Below are 20,291 nucleotides of genomic sequence, written 5' to 3' on the forward strand. Positions count from 1 at the left end.
TTGCTCACGTTCGGGTTGTGCTCCCTGTTGGCATCTGTAGGTGTGGGCAGTGCAAAGGGCTGCAGCCCTGCACCATCGCGGATGGCCGCTGCCTGGCATGTGAAGCTGGCTGGAATGGCACCAAGTGTGATCAGGCCTGCTTGTCAGGTTTCTACGGAGACGGCTGCGAGAAAATCTGCCCCCTGTGCAAAGATGGCCACACCTGCAACCACATCAATGGCAAATGCTCGCACTGCAATCCCGGCTGGATTGGAGACAGGTGAGTGGAGGCTGGGAGGCTGCTTTGTGAGGAACCAGGCTGCAAGCTCCTGTGCTTTTCCACTGGCCAAGGCAACTGAGGCTGTGCAGGACATTTGTGGCACTACCTGCATTAGACCTGTGGTCCCCTGACTCCTGTCGTTTGCCCACTAGACAATGCTGCCTTCCTCTGAATACCATTTAAAGCCTTCTTCTGGGATTGGCACTCCCCTCCTTCTGGGGCATCAAACATGCTGGCGCTTTGCATAGTGCTCGGTCAACATGCCCCAGTCTTGCCACGGAGCCACCCTGCTGGAAGCTCTGGCCAATCACAGACTGACATTGTCCTGGCCAGTCAGAGCATTCTGGCCCCAGTCTGCTTCCTCTAAGGTCAGGAAGTGCAAAATGCTTCCCCCAGTCCCTGAAAGCCACCAACCTCACCAGCCTGCACCCTGCTCCCGGGTGTGAGCTGGTGGGATGCAGCACCCAAGGGAGAAGCATCTCGCGCTATGGGAGCACACGGTACAGGATGCAGCATCTGAGCCCAGTACAATGGAAACACATCACAAAAAACAAACCTGTTGCTCACCGGGTGTTCCTCTTTCACTGGGGCCTGGCCTAATCCAGCCTGCAGGAAACAGAGCCATAGCACCTCTGACGGACCAAGAGAGAGAATGGCAGCCCCCTCCTCCATGCCCAGAAGCTGCCTGCAGAGGACAGAGCTGTGGCCTCTTGCCATGCATTGCAGAGGCTGTGTTGAGCTCTGCCCAGCCCTGGTGGCTCTGGCTACTCCAGGGCACTGCTCACCCCAGGGACCCCTGCTCTGTCAAGTCACTCCCTGCCCCAGCCCACTGAAATGTGCCCAGTGCTTGCTGCTCCGCTGGAGCAGGCGGCCCGTGCGGCCAGCTCCCTGGGGATGCTCAGACGGACCCTTTCTTTCTACTCCATGTTGTCAGCTCTGGAATTCACTGCGGGTTTGTAAGCCCAGCAAATGGGAGAAGCGTTAGCAGGAAGACAAGCCGTGTTTCGCTGGGCTGTTGTCTAACCGAATGGGTCACTGTCTCATCAGGTTGGCAGAATATCCTGTCCCACCTCTAATCCAGGCAGAAAGTGCCATCCAAGCAGCTCCTGCTCTGTGTTCTCTCCAGAGGAATTTATGGCTGGGCCTGGGCTCCAGCTAGAAGCCAGTCTCAGAGCAGAGCATGGGCAGTGGCTGGTGGGGACGTCCTGGGGTGCTGGTCTCAGAGCATAGTGTGGGCAGTGGCTGGGGGGATGTCCCTGGGGGCCGGTCTCAGAGTAGAGCATGGGCAGGGAATGATGGGGAGAGGTATCGCAGGCAGATCATGGTTAGTGAGGTGAAGAGAAGGAGAGTGTCCCAGGATGGTGCCAAAGGCTCTGCCGACTCCTGTCTGTGCTGTGTGGTCTCGGGAGGTGCCTCTTTGCTGCAATCACAGCTTCACCTACCAGATAGGCCGTAATCCAGTAGCAAGAGTGCCAGGCCAGCACTAAAGCTGCCTCCCCCAATGGCTATGGGTCCCACCAGCAATCATGGCACCTGCACTCGCGATCTGGAGCTCTCAGAGCGTTTGCGGTGGCCCTGTGGTTTGAATCCCAGCTAGGGCCTCACACGGGCAGCACTGTGAGCTGTGGTTGACGTAGGCTGCTGCTTTCCCAGGAGGCCTAGAAAGAGCCCAATGTGCTGAGAGAGGCAGCAGAATCTTTCCTTTTGCTTCCTACATACCTCACAAACATTGTGAGCAATACGTGACTGGGCCCGGCACTCCCTTCATGGAGCTAAGGGTCAATTGGCTGAGGTGGAAAATGGCCTGGCAGCTCCCAGCAGCTAAACCCAGTCCTTCTGTATTGGGGACAGGGAGGGCCCATGCAAGGGCAGTGGCTTTGCAGCACTCAAATGCATTTGTCTGGAGAGTCCAGCAGCTGCACCAGGCTGCCTGACCCTGCCAGCGTGGCTATGCCAGCTCTCAGGGCATGGTCTCCTCTGGTGCCCGCCCTGTAACCTGCTCCTTTTGGCCCTTTCCTAGGTGTGAAACCAAGTGTCGTAACGGGACATATGGCGAGAATTGTGCCTTTGTGTGCAGTGACTGCTTCAACGGGGAGTGCCACTTTGAGACGGGCAGATGCCTCTGCCGGGCAGGCTCTCACGGCACCTAGTAAGTGACTCTTGCGTCTTGCACTCTGTGCGGCTGGTGTGCTGGGTGTGTGGGCTGCTCCGGCCACTGCAGACCTGTCTGGATAAACACACATGGATTTGGGCACATGGGTGGGGCTGTCTCTGACATCCCCAGGAGAGGAGGCTGTGGGGAAGAGCCCAGAGGAGTATGACAGTGACCGGTGCTTAATTTGTAATGAAAGAGGTGCCAGGGCTCAAGCCATTTACTTTCGTAACTGACGTGGCAAACCCAGAGGTGCCGGGTCTATGAACTGCCAAGTCCAGCGGTGCCGGGGCTCAGCCTTAGCAAGCCCTGGCACAAATTAAGCCTTGACGGTGTCCCCTAAATACTCCCTTTGAAGCCTGCAGAATACACTGTGTGTGGAGGAGCGTGCCTTTTGATTGGAAGCACAACTCCCTCCAGGGGGAGCTAATTGATTACTGTTCGTTTTGTACTAGCTGGGGTGGCTGGTGAGGGGGGCTTTGCATGTGTCAGAACAAATGAACCCGCAGTGTATCAGTGAAAAGTTATTCTTATTTCTTCATTCCTTGCTTCCATCTGCTTGAACCCCATCAATGAATTATCTGGGCCTGTTTCCTATTTTCAGTTGCAGACAGAGCACTATACTTTTCCATTTTCACAAACCACCCTTTCCAGGCTGCTCGGTGTTCATCTAGATACTCAAGCAGAATTTGCTGTAGAATATACCTGGATTTTATGTGATATTTTCTTTTTGTTGTTACGCTGGTTTTCACTGTGAGATCCTTGACTTTAGCAAAGCTTTTGACACGGTCTCCCACAGTATTCTTGGCAGCAAGTTAAAGACATATGGGCTGGATGAATGGACTATAAGGTGGATAGAAAATTGGCTAGATTGTCGGGCTCAACGGGTAGTGATCAATGGCTGCATGTCTAGTTGGCAGCCAGTATCCAGTGGAGTGCCCCAAGGGTCAGTCCTCGGGCCGGTTTTGTTCAATATCTTCATTAATGATCTGGAGGATGGTGTGGATTGCACCCTCAGCAAGTTTGTAGATGACACTAAACTGGGAGGAGAGGTAGATACACTGGAGGGTAGGGATAGGATACAGAGGGACCTAGACAAATGAGAGGATTGGGCCTAAAGAAATCTGATGAGGTTCAACAAGGACAAGTGCAGAGTCCTGCACTTAGGACGGAAGAATCCCATGCACTGCTACAGACTAGGGACCGAATGGCTCGGCAGCAGTTCTGCAGAAAAGGACGTATGGTTTACAGTGGACGAGAAGCTGGATATGAGTCAACAGTGTGCCGTCGTTGCCAAGAAGGCCATTGGCATTTTGGGATGTGTACGTAGGGGCATTGCCAGCAGATCGAGGGACTTGATCGATCCCCTCTATTTGACATTGGTGAGGCCTCATCTGCAGTACCGTGTCCAGTTTTGGGCCCCACACTACAAGAAGGATGTGGAAAAATTGGAAAGAGTCCAGCGGAGGGCAACAAAGATGATTAGGGGACTGGAACATATGACTTATGAGGAAAGGCTGAGGGAACTGGGATTGTTTAGTCTGCGGAAGAGAAGAATGAGGGGGGATTTGATAGCTGCTTTCAACTACCTGAAAGGGGGTTTCAAAGAGGATGGATCTAGACTGTTCTGAGTGGTAGCTGATGACAGAACAAGGAGTAATGGTCTCAAATTGCAGTGTGGGAGATTTAGGTTGGATATTAGAAAAAACTTTTTCACTATGAGGGTGGTGAAACACTGGAATGCGTTACCGAGGGAGGTGGTGGAATCTCCTTCCCTAGAAGTTTTTAAGGTCAGGCTTGACAAAGCCCTGGCTGGGATGATTTAGTCCTGCTTTGAGCAGGGGGTTGGACTAGATGACCTCCTGAGGTCCCTTCCAACCCTGATATTCTATGATTCTATGAAGTGGCCCTGCTGGAGCGGGAACAAGGATTTTGAAAGGGGGAATCTTTGTCCAACTGCTACATGATATTCTATGATCCCAAAATAGAGGGACTAACTGAATACAATTCTTAATACAAGAGAGTAATTGCAAGTAAAGCAATATCTTACTTTCCAAACCCCTATCACCTGCCACCATTCCAGAGACAACTCAGTATTGTTGCGCATTCATTATCACCTTTTGTACACCTTGGAATATTTGCTTGTAAATGGATGACTCGGAAAAGGCCTGGAGTACACCAGTGCCACTTTTGTTCTACCCAGTCCAGGGAAGGTGGGGCTTTTTGTGATTTTCACCAATCAAAAACCAGCCAAAGACAAAACCAAGAACACAAACCCACTGAGAAAGTCAGCGACAAAGCAAATAAACAAGCAGAACTCTCAGAAGGTATTTGAAATGGAACAGAAAACACATCCTGTGTTATTCATGTCACACGCACGTTCATCCCTCAGACATAAACAGGCACACCTCGTTCAACACGAAAAACCTGCTGTGCTGTGAGGAAAACACAAAAAGCCTAGAATCCGCGTGTGTAATTAGATCAAGCCAAATTTCTGCTGACACAATGACAGTGGTGTCATGAATCTGCTAGGTCCCACCCAAAGCACCTTGAATTGCTTAGGGAAGCCTCTCTGTAGAGCCCTTTGTTGTGGAAAATGTCCACTGTGGTTTTGCTCAAAGTCCTTCTGGTGGTAACTGGCTGATAATATAGAGACATGCTCTTCCTGAGAGTTCAACCAAGAGTCACTGGAAAATTTTCTTGTCCAGTTAAGCAGCCGGGAGGCTGACGGTGATTGTAGAAGCAGGTGTGAACTTCCACAATCTGCTTTAGGAGACTGTTGGTTGTTTTTTCAGTGCACGGAGTGGTTCCAGCTCAGGATGATTGAACCTGATCATTCTCTCCTCCCGTTTGTTATATTTCCATTATCAGCCCTTATGGTGGATATAACAGCCTTGGGAACAATTCATGGTCACCAATCTTTGCTAATAGTGATTCTCTGCATGATTTAACTGTCGGCAGTAAGTGCTCTAGCCAAGGATCCTAGGGTAGGTTTCATCCAAGCCTGAAGATTAGCTGGAAATTCAGATCTCTCTTTCAATTAATTGGTAAGATCTCTGTCTTGGAGAGGCTTATCTTGAACCCTAAGAACGTTCCCTCTTCCTGTATGAGAGCAAATAGTGTTTGGAGGGAGGAGTATGTATTGTGCATAACAGGGAGGGAGAAAAGCCGCCATATTCCTCGTTCTGATGGGAAGAAGGATTTAGTTGTTATGCAAATGACACAAACATTAGGTGAGTGGTAAATATTGAAGAGGACTGGTCAGTGATAATTGGGATCACTTGGTAAAGTGGGCACAAGCAAACAATACACGTTTTAGTACAACTAAATATAAATATATATATCTAGGAACAAAAAATATAGGATAAAAGATTTAGAAAACCTGACCTATGAGGAAAGGTTACAACAACTGGGCATGTTTAGTCTGGAGAAAAGAAGACTGAGGGCAGACCCGATAACAGTCTTCAGAGCCGTTACTTACAGGATGGGGGACTCTATCCCTGGAAACAGTGACTCTGAAAGATTTGGGGATCATGGTTAAGGCTACATTTTAGTCTCAGGTATTTTTAGTAAAAGTCATGGACAGGTCATGGGGAGTAAAAAACAGTTCACGGCCCGTGACTTGTTCATGACTTTTACTATATACCCCTAATTAAAACTTGGGCTGGGGCATTGTGGGTGCTCTGGGGTGGAGGGTCGGGGGTGCTGCAGGTGCTGTGGAAAGTAGCCCGGGACCCTTGCTGGTGCTGGGAGGGGGGTCAGGCAGTGGCTTGTGGCCCGGTGTCCCTGCTGGTGCTGGGGGTGGGAGGGGCAGGCAGCACATGAGAACCGCAGCTAATGGGAGCTGCAGGGGCAATGCCTGCGGGTAGAGGCAGCGCGTGGAGCCCGCCTGGCTGCTCCACCTAGGAGCTGCAGGAACATGCCGGTGGGAGCCGGGGAGCCCCCCCTGCCGCCGCAGTAAGCAGTGCCACACACCTCAACCCCCTGCCCAGGCCCTGAGCCCGCTCCCACACACCCAAACTGCTGCTGCTGGCCCTGAGGTTTGACGTGATTTCTTTTTGACAAATCCATGCAGGATATTCCTTATAAGCCTATTATCCTTTAGTTTTTTTTACAAATAGATTGTTTTATAATTTTCCCAGTATCTTTCCAGGTATGAAAGTAAAGTTGGCTGGTCCATAATTCCCTGAGTTCTCTTTGTTCCCTTTTTTAAAGATAGGGACTATGTTTGCCTTTCTCCAGTCCTCTGGGACCTCACCCATCCTCCATGAGTTCTTGAAGATGGTTGCTAACAGTTTCAACATTGCGTCAGCTAGTTCCTGAATTTCATCAGGCCCCGCCAACTTGAATACATCTAACTTATCTAAATATTCTCTAACCTGTTCTTTCCCTATTTCAGCTTGTGTTCCTTCCCCCTTGTTAATATTAATTATGTGGGGTATATGTTGACCTTTAACCTTTTTAGTGAAGACTGAAGCAAAATAGGCATTAAACACCTCAGCTGTCTTCATGTCATTCGTTATTAGCTCGCCTTCCCTGCTAAGTAGAGGACCTACACTTTCCTTTTGTCTTTCTCCTGCTCCTAATGTATTTAAAGGGAGAAAGGAGTCCTTGAGAGCTGGCTGTATTTTAAAGAATCCTTATTGAGGTTACAGGGACAAACCATCCCAATGTGTAGAAAGAATAGTAAATATGGTAGGCGACCAGCTTGGCTTAACAGTGAAATCCTTGCAGATCTTAAACACAAAAAAGAAGCTTACAAGAAGTGGGAGATTGGACAAATGACCAGGGAAGAGTATAAAAATATTGCTCGGGCATGCAGGAGTGAAATCAGGAAGGCCAAATCACACCTGGAGTTGCAGCTAGCAAGAGATGTTAAGAGTAACAAGAAGGGTTTCTTCAGGTATGTTAGCAACAAGAAGAAAGTCAAGGAAAGTGTGGGCCCCTTACTGAATGAGGGAGGTAACCTAGTGACAGAGGATATGGAAAAAGCTAATGTACTCAATGCTTTTTTTGCTTCTGTCTTCACGAACAAGGTCAGCTCCCAGACTACTGCACTGGGCAGCACAGAATGGGAGGTGACCAGCCCTTTGTGGAGAAAGAAGTGGTTCAGGACTATTTAGAAAAGCTGGACGAGCACAAGTCCATGGGGCCGGATGTGCTGCATCCGAGAATGCTAAAAGAGTTGGCAGATGTGATTGCAGAGCCATTGGCCATTATATTTGAAAACTCATGGCGATCGGGGGAGGTCTCGGACGACTGGAAAAAGGCTAATGTAGTGCCCATCTTTAAAAAAAGGAAGGAGGAGGATCCTGGGAACTACAGGCCAGTCAGCCTCACCTCAGTCCTGGAAAAATCATGGAGCAGGTCCTCAAGGAATCAATTCTGAAGCACTTAGAGGAGAGGAAAGAGATCAGGAACAGTCAGCATGCATTCACCAAGGGAAAGTCATGCCTGACTAATCTAATTGCCTTCTATGACGAGATAACTGGCTCTGTGGATGAGGGGAAAGCAGTAGATGTGTTATTCCTTGACTTTAGCAAAGCTTTTGACATGGTCTCCCACAGTATTCTTGTCAGCAAGTTAAAGAAGTATGGGTTGGATGAATGGACTATAAGGTGGATAGAAAGCTGGCTAGATTGTCGGGCTCAACGGGTAGTGATCAATGGCTCCATGTCTAGTTGGCAGCCAGTATCAAGTGGAGTGCCCCAAGGGTTGGTCCTGAGGCCGGTTTTGTTCAATATCTTCATTAATGATCTGGAGGAGGGTGTGGATTGCACCCTCAGAAAGTTTGCAGATGACACTAAACTGGGAGGAGAGGTAGATACGCTGGAGGGTAGGGATAGGATACAGAGGGACCTAGACAAATTAGAGGATTGGGCCTAAAGAAATCTGATGAGGTTCAACAAGGACAAGTGCAGAGTCCTGCACTTAGGACAGGAGAATCCCATGCACTGCTACAGACTAGGGACCGAATGGCTCAGCAGCAGTTCTCCAGAAAAGGACCTAGGGGTTACAGTGGACAAGAAGCTGGATATGAGTCAACAGTGTGCCCTTGTTGCCAAGAAGGCCAATGGCATTTTGGGATGTATAAGTAGGGACATTGCCAGCAGATCGAGGGACGTGATAGTTCCCCTCTATTTGACATTGGTGAGGCCTCATCTGGAGTACTGTGTCCAGTTTTGGGCCCCACACTACAAGAAGGATTTGAAAAAATTGGAAAAAGTCCAGCGGAGGGCAACAAAAATGATTAGGGGACTGGAACACATGACTTAAGAGGACAGGCTGAGGGAACTGGGATTGTTTAGTCTGCGGAAGAGAAGAATGAGGGGAGATTTGATAGCTGCTTTCAACTACCTGAAAGGGGGTTCCAAAGAGGATGGATCTAGACTGTTCTGAGTGGTAGCTGATGACAGAACAAGGAGTAATGGTCTCAAGTTGCAGTGGGGGAGGTTTAGGTTGGATATTAGGAAAATCTTTTTCACTATGAGGGTGGTGAAACGCTGGAATGCGTTACCTAGGGAGGTAGTGGAATCTCCTTCCTTAGAGGTTTTTAAGGTCAGGCTTGACAAAGCCCTGGCTGGGATGATTTAGTTGGGGATTGGTCCTGCTTTGAGCAGGGGGTTAGACTAGATGACCTCCTGAGGTCCCGTCTAACCCTGATATTCTATGATTCTGTGAAAGAACCCCTTCTTCTTACTTGTTATGTCCTTTGCAGGTGTAGCTCATTTTGTGTCTTTGTCTTTCTGATTTTGTCCCTGCATACTTGTGCTGTTCTTTTCCTCCTTTGCAATTCATCCATGGTTCCAGTTTTTGTAGGATTCCTTTTAGATTGTCAGGTTATTAAAGAGCTCCTGATGAAGCCATATTGACCTCTTACTATTCTTCCTATCCTTCCTTTGTATTGGGATAGTTTGCAGTTCTGTCTTTAGTATTGTCTCCTTGAGAAACTGCCAGCTCTCCCAAACTTCTTTATCCCATAGATTCTCTTCCTATTGGACCTTACCTACCAGTTCTCTGAGTTTGTTAACTGGCTTTTTTGAAGTCCGTTGTTCTTATTCTGCTGCTCTCACTCCTTCCTTTCCTTAGAGTCACCTTCATGTTTGCAACCAATTCCTCTCTGTTGGTCAGAATCAAGTGTAAAATGGCTGTCTCCCTCGTTACGTCCTCCACTTTCTGAGACAAAAAATTGTCCCCAATGCATTCCAGGCACTTACTGGAAATGTTGTGTTTTGCCATGTTACTTTTCCAGTGGATGTCTGGGTAGTTAAAGTTCACCATTACTACCAGGTTCTTGTGTTTTGGATATTATTTGTTCTAGAAATGCGTCATCGAGCTCCTCTTCCAGATTTGGGGGTCTAGAGTAGACCCTTCCCATGACATCACTCCAGTTTTTCCCGCTTTTATCTTTACCCAGATACTTTCAACTGGTCTTCCTCCCACCTCCTTCTGGACCTCAGAACACATGTATATATTCTTGACATATAATGCAGTACCACCCCCCTTTTTCCTTGCCTATCCTTCTTGAAGAAGATATACCCCTCTATACCAATATCCTAATTATGAGATTTATCCTACCACGTCTTTGTGACACAGTTATGTCATAATTAGCTTATGTACCCATACGTCTAGTTCTTTCTGTTATCCCGCATACTACTTGCATTTTTGTATAGCAGAAATATACGATGTTGAGAAGTTTCCCCCACTGATTCTCCTCTTGATGTTCCTATGAGCCTCTTGTAATTTTCCATGTCCCCGCCCCACTGCCCCAATATTTAGCTCTCTCTTTTGTCACCTGCCCCCTTTGAAAGTAATTTACAACACACCTCAGTAGGTTGGCAAGTCTGTGTGTGAAGATGCTCTTCCCCTTTTTGGTCTGGGGAATGATTAAACAATTAGAAAACCTGCCTTATAGTGATAGACTCAAGGAGCTCAATCTATTTAGCTTAACAAAGAGAAGGTTAAGGGGTGACTTGACCACAGTCTATAATTACCTGCATGGGGAACAAATATTTACTAATGGGCTCTTCAATCCAGCAGCTAAAGGTCTAACACAATCCAATGGCTGGAAACTGAAGCTAGACAAATTCAGACTGGAAATAAAGCATATATTTTAACCCATTGGAACAATTTACTAAGGTCGTGGTAGAGTCTCCATTACTGACGATTTTTAAATCAAGACTGGATGTTTTTCTAAAAGATCTGCTCTAAGTAGGCTGACCAGATAGCAAGTGTGAAAAATTGGGATGGGGGTGGAGGGTAATAGGAAAAAGCCCCAAATATCAGACCTGTCCCTATAAAATCAGGACATCTGGTCACCCTTGCTCTAGGCCTTATTGTGGGGACATTCTCTGGCCTGTATTATACAGGAGGTCAGACTAGACGATCACAATGGGTGCCTTGGAATCTATGCCAGGAGAGCCAGTGCTGACTTTGCTTTAGATTGGAGCAAGTCCAACCCAGGTGGAACCTAAAATTCAAAAATTTGGAGGTAATTTTTTTTTCAATTTTTTTAAAGGGGTGGGTTTGTTTTTACTTATTTGAAATTTGATACTCAAAAAAGTAATCTGAAATTTCCAGTTTTGAAATATTTATTTTGAGGGTTTTGTTTACCCTCCAACCCCACGCCACCATTGTGAACATAGTCTCTCCCTTTTTCCCCCCTCTGCTTTTCCTTTTCTTTGCCTTCCTTTTTTCCATTTTCCCACTGGAAAAGGGGGCAAAAGGGAGAAACAACAAACTGAGAAACCAAAAGAGTCCTGAAAAGGTTCTCTCCTTCCCTGCTAAAACTGGCCCAGGCAGTGCTTTCCATTCAATCTAGCTGCATGAATGACTTGCATGTCTTGTGTTCACCTCCTCGATTGAGTTCTGTTGTGCAGTGCAACTCTATCGCACAGGCTACTGCCTGCCCAGTAAGCAAAAAACTGGGGCAAGGTTAGAATTTCACGCTTTTCCTAGAGATTTTGTTTTTCACAGCAAATGATCATTCTCATGTGTAAGATGTGTGTTTTGACCATTTGTCTTGCTTACCGAGCTCACTGCATCTCCAGCCGCACCTGTAGTGAAATCACTTGTTTGTTTCAACTCTTCATTTTCCAGAATCCCCTTCAGTGATTGATGGACCTGGTAATTGGAGGGAAACTTGCTATCTGACTAGTCACTGCCTGCTTCACCACTGTGCTTTGCTTCCTCAGAACCACACAGCTGTGATTAACTCTGGACAGCCAGGTCGCCAATGCTAAGTGCCTCTTGTTGGCCTTTATTAAACAGAGTTGTTTGTGTATATGTCTCCCTCCAAGGGTCTTATCAGTCAGATTGGGAGATTTACTACTAAACTGAGAAATAGCAGCCAGGATAGAAACAATCTCTCCTTATCATCACAGCAGCTGCCAGAGATCAGGGGCAAAAGCTGATGAACTGCCTCCAACCCCAGTGGAGGTTTGTGGGCCATTGTCTCCTCCTGAAGTAGAGGATGGGGCTGGTGGGAAGTTGCTGAAGGCCTGGCACAGATCAGTGGGCGCACATGCACGCACACCTATGCTGCAGCTTCGCAATTCTGATTCTCTTGACGTCTGAGGTGTGTGGTCCGATCTTGGGGCTGGGGCTAAGACGCTCATGGCTTCCCAGATGTCCTGCTGGGGCCTGCATTCCCTTGTGTCCTGTGGAAACTGTGCTAGCAGTGGGAGAGAGCTGTGCTTCCGCTTCCAAGAAGGGCTTTGATGGTTTCCTTAGGGAGCTGGAAAGCAGCTCTGTGATTGGCCAACTGAGTCCAGCAGGGGGTGCTGGAGCATCCCTTTTACAAATTGCACCATGCGGTTCCAACCCTGGCTGCAGAAGGTCAAGGCCAGAGTCACATGTCTGACGCATGGCTCCTGGCAGGGAGGGCTTTGCGGGGTGCCAGATGTTTGTTGACTCAGCGGTGCTGTCAGGCCTTTTGCTGCTGCTTCTTTTTTCAGTGGAAGGAAAGGGGAAAACAGTGGTGTTTTCTGGTAGCCAATGCCCCCTGCAGTGTCACCCATCCCTAGGGTTCAGGCCACAAAATCATGAGATTGGCTTAAAAATCAGATGATTTTAAAACATGGTTTTGGTTTATTGTCTTCTGGTCTTCTGGTCTTAAGCCTGGAGGATTCACATTTCCTAGCTTTCTTCCTGACCCACAAATACTAGAAGTGTGCTTTCTGTAAGTGGAAACTGAGAGTCTCCCATAATCACCTGACTCCAGAAGCTGGGGCTTTAAGCAAAGCACCAGCTATGACGATGATCCTGTTAACAACATGAGAGTTGGTGACACTGCCAGAGCCTTGTAGGGAAGCGCATTGGGCTCAGTCAGACGTGCTCCTCCTGGTGTAGTCACATTGTGGGGGCCCCATTTCCCTAGTGTACTCAGACAGGTGCAGGCTGCTCAGGGAGGCATGGGACACAGCATTCACAAGCCAGGGGGTTTGTGTACACACGCTGCAGAGACTTGGTCTGTGTCATAAAGCCACAAGGAACAAAAGTCTCTCCTAGCTGTACAGGTCCAGGCTACACTCACTTTCATGTGATGGGGTAAAAGCAGCTTAGCCAGATTTTCCCCTTCACCTCTTGTGAACAGAGATGGCCGGGTCCTTTTTCACCTTTCACTATGCTGATGGCTGGAAAGCTGGGTGGTATCATGTGTCAGGTGGAGTTCCGTGCTGCTGACCCTTCCACACCAACATATGCTCTGTTTATGAGTGAAGAGCTAGTTTTCTTGCCGCTGTGCAGACTCACCTGGGATCTGACCCTCATGGGCTGGGTTTTCTTTGACATTACCCCCGGAGTGTAGGCCCTTCTAATTATAAAAGCATCTTAGACCTGTGTTTCCAGGTATGCCGAGCTGATGTTCTGTGCGCTTGTGTCACATGGAGGACTCTGGTAGCTGAACGAACACCCTGACTCCATAAGAGCCATCCCATCCAGAAGGCTTTGTCAGCAGTTTAAACCCCTGCAGATGGGTTAAATATAACTTTGGTCAGAAGTTACTCATTGCCCCGATTAACTTCAGATTAACTTCAGAAAGGGACTTGGCTTCACTTTGCTCAGGATAGAAAACTTTGTGGTAACTTTCCCAAACAGCATGTGCGAATTTCTCTGTAGGGCACCCGGTGATGTCAGTGAGGAGTAAACCTGTATTTACTTCTGACAGTAACATTAAAGAAATACCAGTAATTACAAGAAGGGAAGTGAGCCGAAGAACAGCTGGAGACTGTTCCACCATCACGATCCCCCTGGAACTGAAAAGCAGAAACTTAGGTAAAGGGTGACACCAAGGTTACTGCAGGGGTCCCTCAGCCTCGCCTGTTTCAACAGTTCCACTGTGTATAAATAATTAAAGAGTCCTTGGAGCAGGGGGACTAGACCCGAGGTCTCCCAACTCCCACACGGTGCCATAATCAACGGGCTACAGAGTCATTTGCTCTCTGGTCCGGTGAATGGTTAAGTATAGAGTGAAACAGTTTCAACAGGCAAGATGGGGGCAGGCCCACATCAGCCTATCCCATGGCCCACTGGCTAGAGCTGAGAGACCTTTTTCCCCTCAGAGAGAGGGGGGAGTCCCAGGTAACCCCTGTAACCACTGGGCACCACTCCTCCTCTGGCCCCTCCATGTGAAGTAACTCGTTCTCCCCAGAAACGCCTTTGGCGCCTGCCTCCCGGAGAGGGGGCCAGGCTGTGATTGCTATAGTGGGAGGCACCTCATGGCAGCCCATACTTAGGCACCAGTCTCTGTGAGGGGGCGGGGCTTAGCACACACCCCGCCCATTGACTAGTTTAGCTTAGTCCTGCCATGAGTGCAGGGGACTGGACGAGATGGCCTCTCGTGGTCACTATGATTTTATGATCTATGATCTTCCTCACAAGTAATTCAAGGGTGTGTAGTAGTTGGGGATGGGATCCCGTTAGCAGAATGGCTAATTGGAGCTGGCACTTTGGCCTCACTGTGGCCCCAATTGAGCAATCACCAAACCAAGTACAAAGGCAGAAGTATGCTGAGAATGGGTTGACTTGTCCCATTGACTTCAATGTGATTCCTTATATGTTTAATTGTGTGGCTGGAGACATAACTAAGGGGAGGCATTGGCCATCTCAACAGATGATAAAGCCAACACTGGGTCTCCCCACCAGATTTTATCAGCCAAGGAGCCCTAGGTCCAGCTCACATGTTGTGGCCCCAGCTCCCTGAATACCCCCAGAGCTTTAGTGAGCACTCCAGGAACTTGGACATACAGAAACTGAACATTCACAATGAAGGATCAGGCGAGGTATTTCCAGCAGAGATAGGGAAGTATTAATACCATTGTACAAAGCACCGGTAAGACCTCACCTGAAATACTCTTTACATTTCTGGTCACCTGTGTTCAAGAACAATGAATCCAAACTGGAACAGGTGCAGAGAAGAGCTACTACGATGATGAAGGGAGTGGAGGGCCTGGGTTACGAGAGGAGACTGGAAGAGCTTTGTTTTTATTTAGCCTAGCAAAATGAAGGCTGAGAAGGGACCTGACTGCTCCCTGTAAATACGTCAGGAGGATAAACACCAGGAGGAGAGAAGAGCTATTGAAGTTAAGGACAGTGTTGGCACAAGAACAAACGGCGATAAACCAGCCAGGGACAAATTCAAGCTGGAAATTAGAAGAAGGTTTCTCACCATCAGAGAGGTGAGGATCTGGAACAGCCTCCAATAGAAGTTGTGGGGCAGACATCTTACTTGATTTAAGCGAGAGCTGGACAAATTTATGAGTGGGATTGTATCATGGGGTTGCTTGTGATGGTGGGGGGCACGGCTCATCAGCCCTGGGGCTCGCTTCCAGTACATGCCTTATTATGTTCCTAAAGCTCATGCTTCAGGGTTTCAGCCAGCAACCAGCAGGGTCCAGGAAGGGATTCTGCCTTCACCCCCCCCCCCCGCAGTGTATTCTGGGTTTGTTGTCTTCTATTTCCTTCCTCTGAAACAGTGGTTCTCAACCTATTGACCATTGTGGGCTGCATATGCAGGTCTCTGTGTGTTATGTGGGCCACATCCACACAACATATATGCTATCTGTATATCTACCAAAAAATCATGGTTCGTGTGTGTTCCACAGCAGCACTACGATTCAGACTGACCTGGTACCTTTTGTTTCAACACTGGCAAATTTCTGCGGCGCAGCTGGGCTGAACGTCTGGAAAGCGCAGCTTGGAGCCTGGGAGCCCAGCTAGGGACTGCCCCCCAGCCCCTCCGCAGACTGCCCCTCCAGTCAGGCAATGCCCCTCTTCACCCAACCCCGCAGGGACTATCCCCCCAGCATCCAGAAACCCAACACTGAACTGGCTCATATGTCTGCCCTGCAGAGACAGGGTGCCTTGTCCCGGGCAGAATGTCCCCCACCCAGAGACTACCCCCATGCACCCAGCCCCCCATGTAGAGTCTGTCCCCCATGCACCAGCAGCACCCCTCTCCACAGCCCCCTGCACATACCTTCCTGCGTCCCCCTCACCCCAGCCCCCTGTGCCCCCCTGCCTGTGCCCCCCCTTGGCCCTTGTCCCCTGTACCCCTTCTCCACACCCACTGGTCTCCTACCTCAGCTGCACATCGCTCAGCTGTGCAGCCCACCCCGTTGTGATACCCCCTGCTGGGGGGCTGGTGACGCGTAGAGTGAGGCAGGGATCTGCGTGAGCTCCATTCTCTTAGCACATGCGGTCATGATCAGCAGTGGCAGTAACCAGCACATTCATGCATCTGCAGGGGATGAATAAACTGGGAGCTATTCAGACCCCAGTGAGGAGAGATGAGGAGCCCAGTGGGGCCATTGAGAATGGAGAGGAATAACAAAGTGGGATTAGTTCTGGAGAAATGTGAGCAATGAAACACATGGGTGGGAACAGAGAGCAGCAAGCAGGGAGTTGCAGACAGGGCTCGTGTGATTTGGGGCTGCACAGTGCGGTGGGGGTTGGCTGTGTGGGGGCATACAGGGTGCTCTGAGAGGATAATAGTAAGAGAGGAGAGTGAGAAAGGGAAAGTTTAGGCCAAATCCCAGAGCACACTTTGTGTCATCAGCAGGGATCCTAGAAATCTGTTTGCTGCAGAATTTGCATTTTTACAGAGAACCTTTAGTTTCTACCTTTTGTGAAAAAATAAATACATATATTAACTATTAACCAAATTTTAATGAAAGTACCAGTGTCACTTATTCAATGTGCACAACCTCCCCCTCTTGTGTTTGATTTTTGAATGCCCGTTAAATTTACATCGCTAAACAGACTCCAATAAACTGTTTCCGGCATATAGAGGTTACTCAATGGCATATAGGGGGTTCGTGTTTTAATGCATCTCAAATTTCACTTCATCTTCCAGGACTAACTCAGAAAGTGAGTTATGTTAATATAAAAGGAATTTTCACTTTATTTTTTGTGCATTTAAAACAAATTTCTGAAAACATAGAATACAGACGTAGAAGTATTTGGAATCCGGAAGAAATACAAATTGCAATTCTATTAATTTTATTTTATTATAATGATTGGTGGCACTGGTAGGCTTCGAACTTGCTTAAAAATTGTAACTATATCAATAAAACATTGTGTTCAGCTGATACTGTATATATTGTGGCTAGGAAAACTAATGTTCAGCATTTCATTTTCATCATGGAAAAACAGATTTTTATATTTTTTTATCTGAGAATTTTGGTTTTTTTATCACGGAAAACTAGGATCCCCGGTCATCATAACCTGGCCTCCTGCGGGACGTGATGGCATCCCAGTGCGAACAGGCAGGACCAAGCATTGGGAAACACCCTGAGGGACCATGCAGCCCCAAGCCCTGCAGAGTGATGCTTTTTCTCTTATTTCTGGCTCATTGCCCACTCTGCCCTTCCAGCACCAGCAACTGGTCTAGGAGAGCCCTAGCCCAGGAGAGCCCCATCATCTCCCGCTAGAGGGAGGCACATGGTTGCTGCAGGCTGGAGTGGCAATGGAATCTACCTGCCAATGCCCCTGCTCCTGTCTGCTCCTTCCCAGGGCAGATGGTGTCCTGGCCCCTGGGACAGCACAGGGAGCCTTGGGTGCTCTGGGTGCTGATGTCATCATGGACTGCTGTAGGAAGTGTGAGGCCACGGCACAGCTTCTGGCAGATAAATGCCAGATGTTAAGGCCTGTTGGGTTGTGGACTATGGGCTTGGCCCATGCCGGCGATTGTGTCAGGAGCTGGGATCTCAGTCCAGGCCTGTATCCCCATTCCTCATTTACCCTGGGCCATTCCTTCACTGGCCCCCAGGGTGGGTGCCACAGAAGTTACCAGGGCTTTCCCATCTGTAACCCCCATGGCTGTGGCCCTCTGCTCCCCTGCCCCAGGCTGCTGGCAGATGCTTGTGTGTCTGGCCAGTGGTGACCATACAGCTCCTCCCTCTGTCCCTTCCAGCCCGCAGCTCAAGCCTGGAATGGGGAGTGGGGGAATGGCTGGGGCTCCTGGGACATGTCTCTTGTCGCTTGAGCCACCAGAATGTGACAGTTTCCTCCCAGCACAGCTCCACCCCCAGTCGGAGATCCAGGGCAGGTGTTGCAGCTCCAGGGGCCCTGGGGTCTGAATCCACAGAGAGGGCTGTGGGGAGCCCAGTGGGGGGCTCAGAACCGCTGATGTGGGACTCTCTCTCTCCTCTCCAGCTGTAACCTGACATGCCCAGCTGGTCAGTACGGAGTCAACTGCGCGAAGTCCTGCAGCTGCCATGATGACACATGTGACCCCCTGACTGGAGCCTGCCACATGGGTGAGTGCAGCAGTTGTGTCTGGGTGTGGAGTCGGATGGGGAGGGGGCAGGGCCCCTTTCTGCTATATTATCTAGAAAATAGGAGCTGTGGGGGTGGGGCTTTCAGCTGTCCTGGGCTTCTCTCCCCAGGCACTCCAGCCCCCCTTACCCACTGCACCCAATCCTGTTGCTAAGAGGAGCCAGGCCCACTTGCCCCACGCATAATTGAGATGCTCCCCAACTCTTCCTACACCTGCTGTCCAGGAGAGTGCCCCCTCCCCCTGCACTGGTTGGCTTGGATCAGGTAGGTTCTCCCAGCACCAGATGAGCACTACACGTGCATCTTAGAGCCACAGCCTGACCTCTGGCACACTTCCTGTACGGGGCCTTCAGTCTCTCTCCTGTGCAGACGTCAGGGCTCATCGTCCAGGTTCCATAACCAGAGGATGGCCACTGTGTCAAGGGAGTCTAGACATTGTAGGTTGCTCTCCAGATGTCAGGTTGGGCACCTTCCACCACGTGATTTATTGTTTGCAAAGCTGCCCCACCGTCACCGTGTGGGGAGGAAACCAGGACAAGCTGGTGCATGGATGCTGCAGCTCTGGTCAAGCCAGAGAGGCTCCTGTTGAGCCTGATCCAGAATCTGCAATCAGGCGGACAAGGGAGCAGAGTAAATTCTTGAATGCATTTAGTGTGTTAGACTTGCTTTCCCACTGATGGTCCTACTCTGTTAGGACCAGCAGCAGTGAAGATGTTGTTATCAGCCCAGGCTGCTGGGGTGCGTGCAGTGACCATAGCAATAGGATGTTTTCATGTACGGAACAGTCTAATTGCATTGTGTATGAACAGTATGGATTAAGCCTGGCTTTGCAGCAACTTCTCCCCAATTGTTCCACCATTGTCCAGAGATCTCAAGCCACAGCGCTCTGTTGTTCTGGTCCTGGGCGCACTATCAGACATGCACAGAGCTCTGCTGATGTCCCTCAATCCCGACCTACAGCCCTCCTGCTAGGCCAGTTCTGTTCCCTCCCACACACGCAACTCTTCAATACCTCTCAGTCTGAGCCCTGTCTCTACTGTGATTGAAATGACCAGTCATGCCAGACTCTGGTGGTATTGTAGCATGAACTCAGACCTATGGGGGTTCATCCTCGTGAGGCAAGGAAGTGGTGTTTTACTGACACGTGTTTAACAGCGGAGCTGTGGGACATGCTGCCGAGTGGTCAGTGCAGGTGTGGACCCAATGCGGTGAGCCCTGCTTTGATCCACAGCTAGTGGGCATGATGCTGACTGCGCCATGTCTGTGTCTGGCTGGCTGGCAGAATTGTGTCACCTGACCTGCCTGTTACAAATCAGCTTTAAACCCTATTTAATTGTCTAGTGAAAGGGTGACCAAAAATGAAAACCAAGTGCATGAGCTCAGCCTGGCAATTCATATACCCCTCTCCCACACCATGGAGATAGCAGCTCTATTTGCTGTCTCCTGCCGGGGACTCTGTTCAGTCCAGTGGTTGGCACAGACCATCCCATCTGGAATTTGCACAGAGCAGTTCCTTGCACAGGGAGGGGAAGCTGGAGAATCCTCATTTTGGTCACCTGGGCCCTCTGGCTCTAGTCCCTGCTCTGATCTGCTTTTCTGTCTCCCTCAAGCCCCATGTGGGAGTCCCTTTGGAGCCTGAAAGAAGCCACAGTTGGACTGAGCCCTGCTGGGCCAGAAGGCTCCAGATCTCACTTTTGCTCAGGCACAGAGACCCCCAGAGGATGATGAGAGATGCCATGCTCCAAAGGATAGTGACCAAGAAGACTGGCTGAGCTGCCTTGCAAGCAACACTGGGGAACCCGAGACAAGAGATCAAGATGGCCATGGGTTGAGCAGGATCAGAACCCACTCTGAACACCGGCAGAGAGAAGTGTTAGAGCAGGAGCAGTGCACCATTATGCACAGAGTGTCAGGGATCTGCTAGCTCGAGGGGTTGAGATACATTCTGCCTCCCCTGCACCAGTTGCTGGGAGATTCCTCTCTTTCTGCGTAGCCCCAGCCCCAATGTAAGGGCCATGACTGGAGGATTGCTGCTCTCCCACTCTTCCCTGCAGCTGGAAAGGCCCCGTGGGAGCCAGCAGTGGAACTGGCTCCTGGCTGGCT

General features: G+C 49.4%; 1 protein-coding gene across 2 annotated transcripts in view; it reads left to right on the top strand.

Annotated features, from left to right (window-relative positions):
- Nucleotides 1-20,291, top strand: part of SCARF2 (scavenger receptor class F member 2) — a 105,267-nt gene that overhangs the window by 27,272 nt on the left and 57,704 nt on the right. For both annotated transcript variants that reach the window (XM_073313044.2, XM_073313045.2), the window contains exons 5-7: nt 41-259; nt 2,280-2,408; nt 18,066-18,169. In XM_073313044.2, the coding sequence (XP_073169145.1) occupies nt 41-259; nt 2,280-2,408; nt 18,066-18,169 (452 nt within the window). The remainder of the gene's footprint in view (nt 1-40; nt 260-2,279; nt 2,409-18,065; nt 18,170-20,291) is intronic.

Source organism: Lepidochelys kempii, chromosome 15 (genome assembly GCF_965140285.1).
Source record: "Lepidochelys kempii isolate rLepKem1 chromosome 15, rLepKem1.hap1, whole genome shotgun sequence".
NCBI classification, from domain to species: Eukaryota; Metazoa; Chordata; order Testudines; family Cheloniidae; genus Lepidochelys; species Lepidochelys kempii.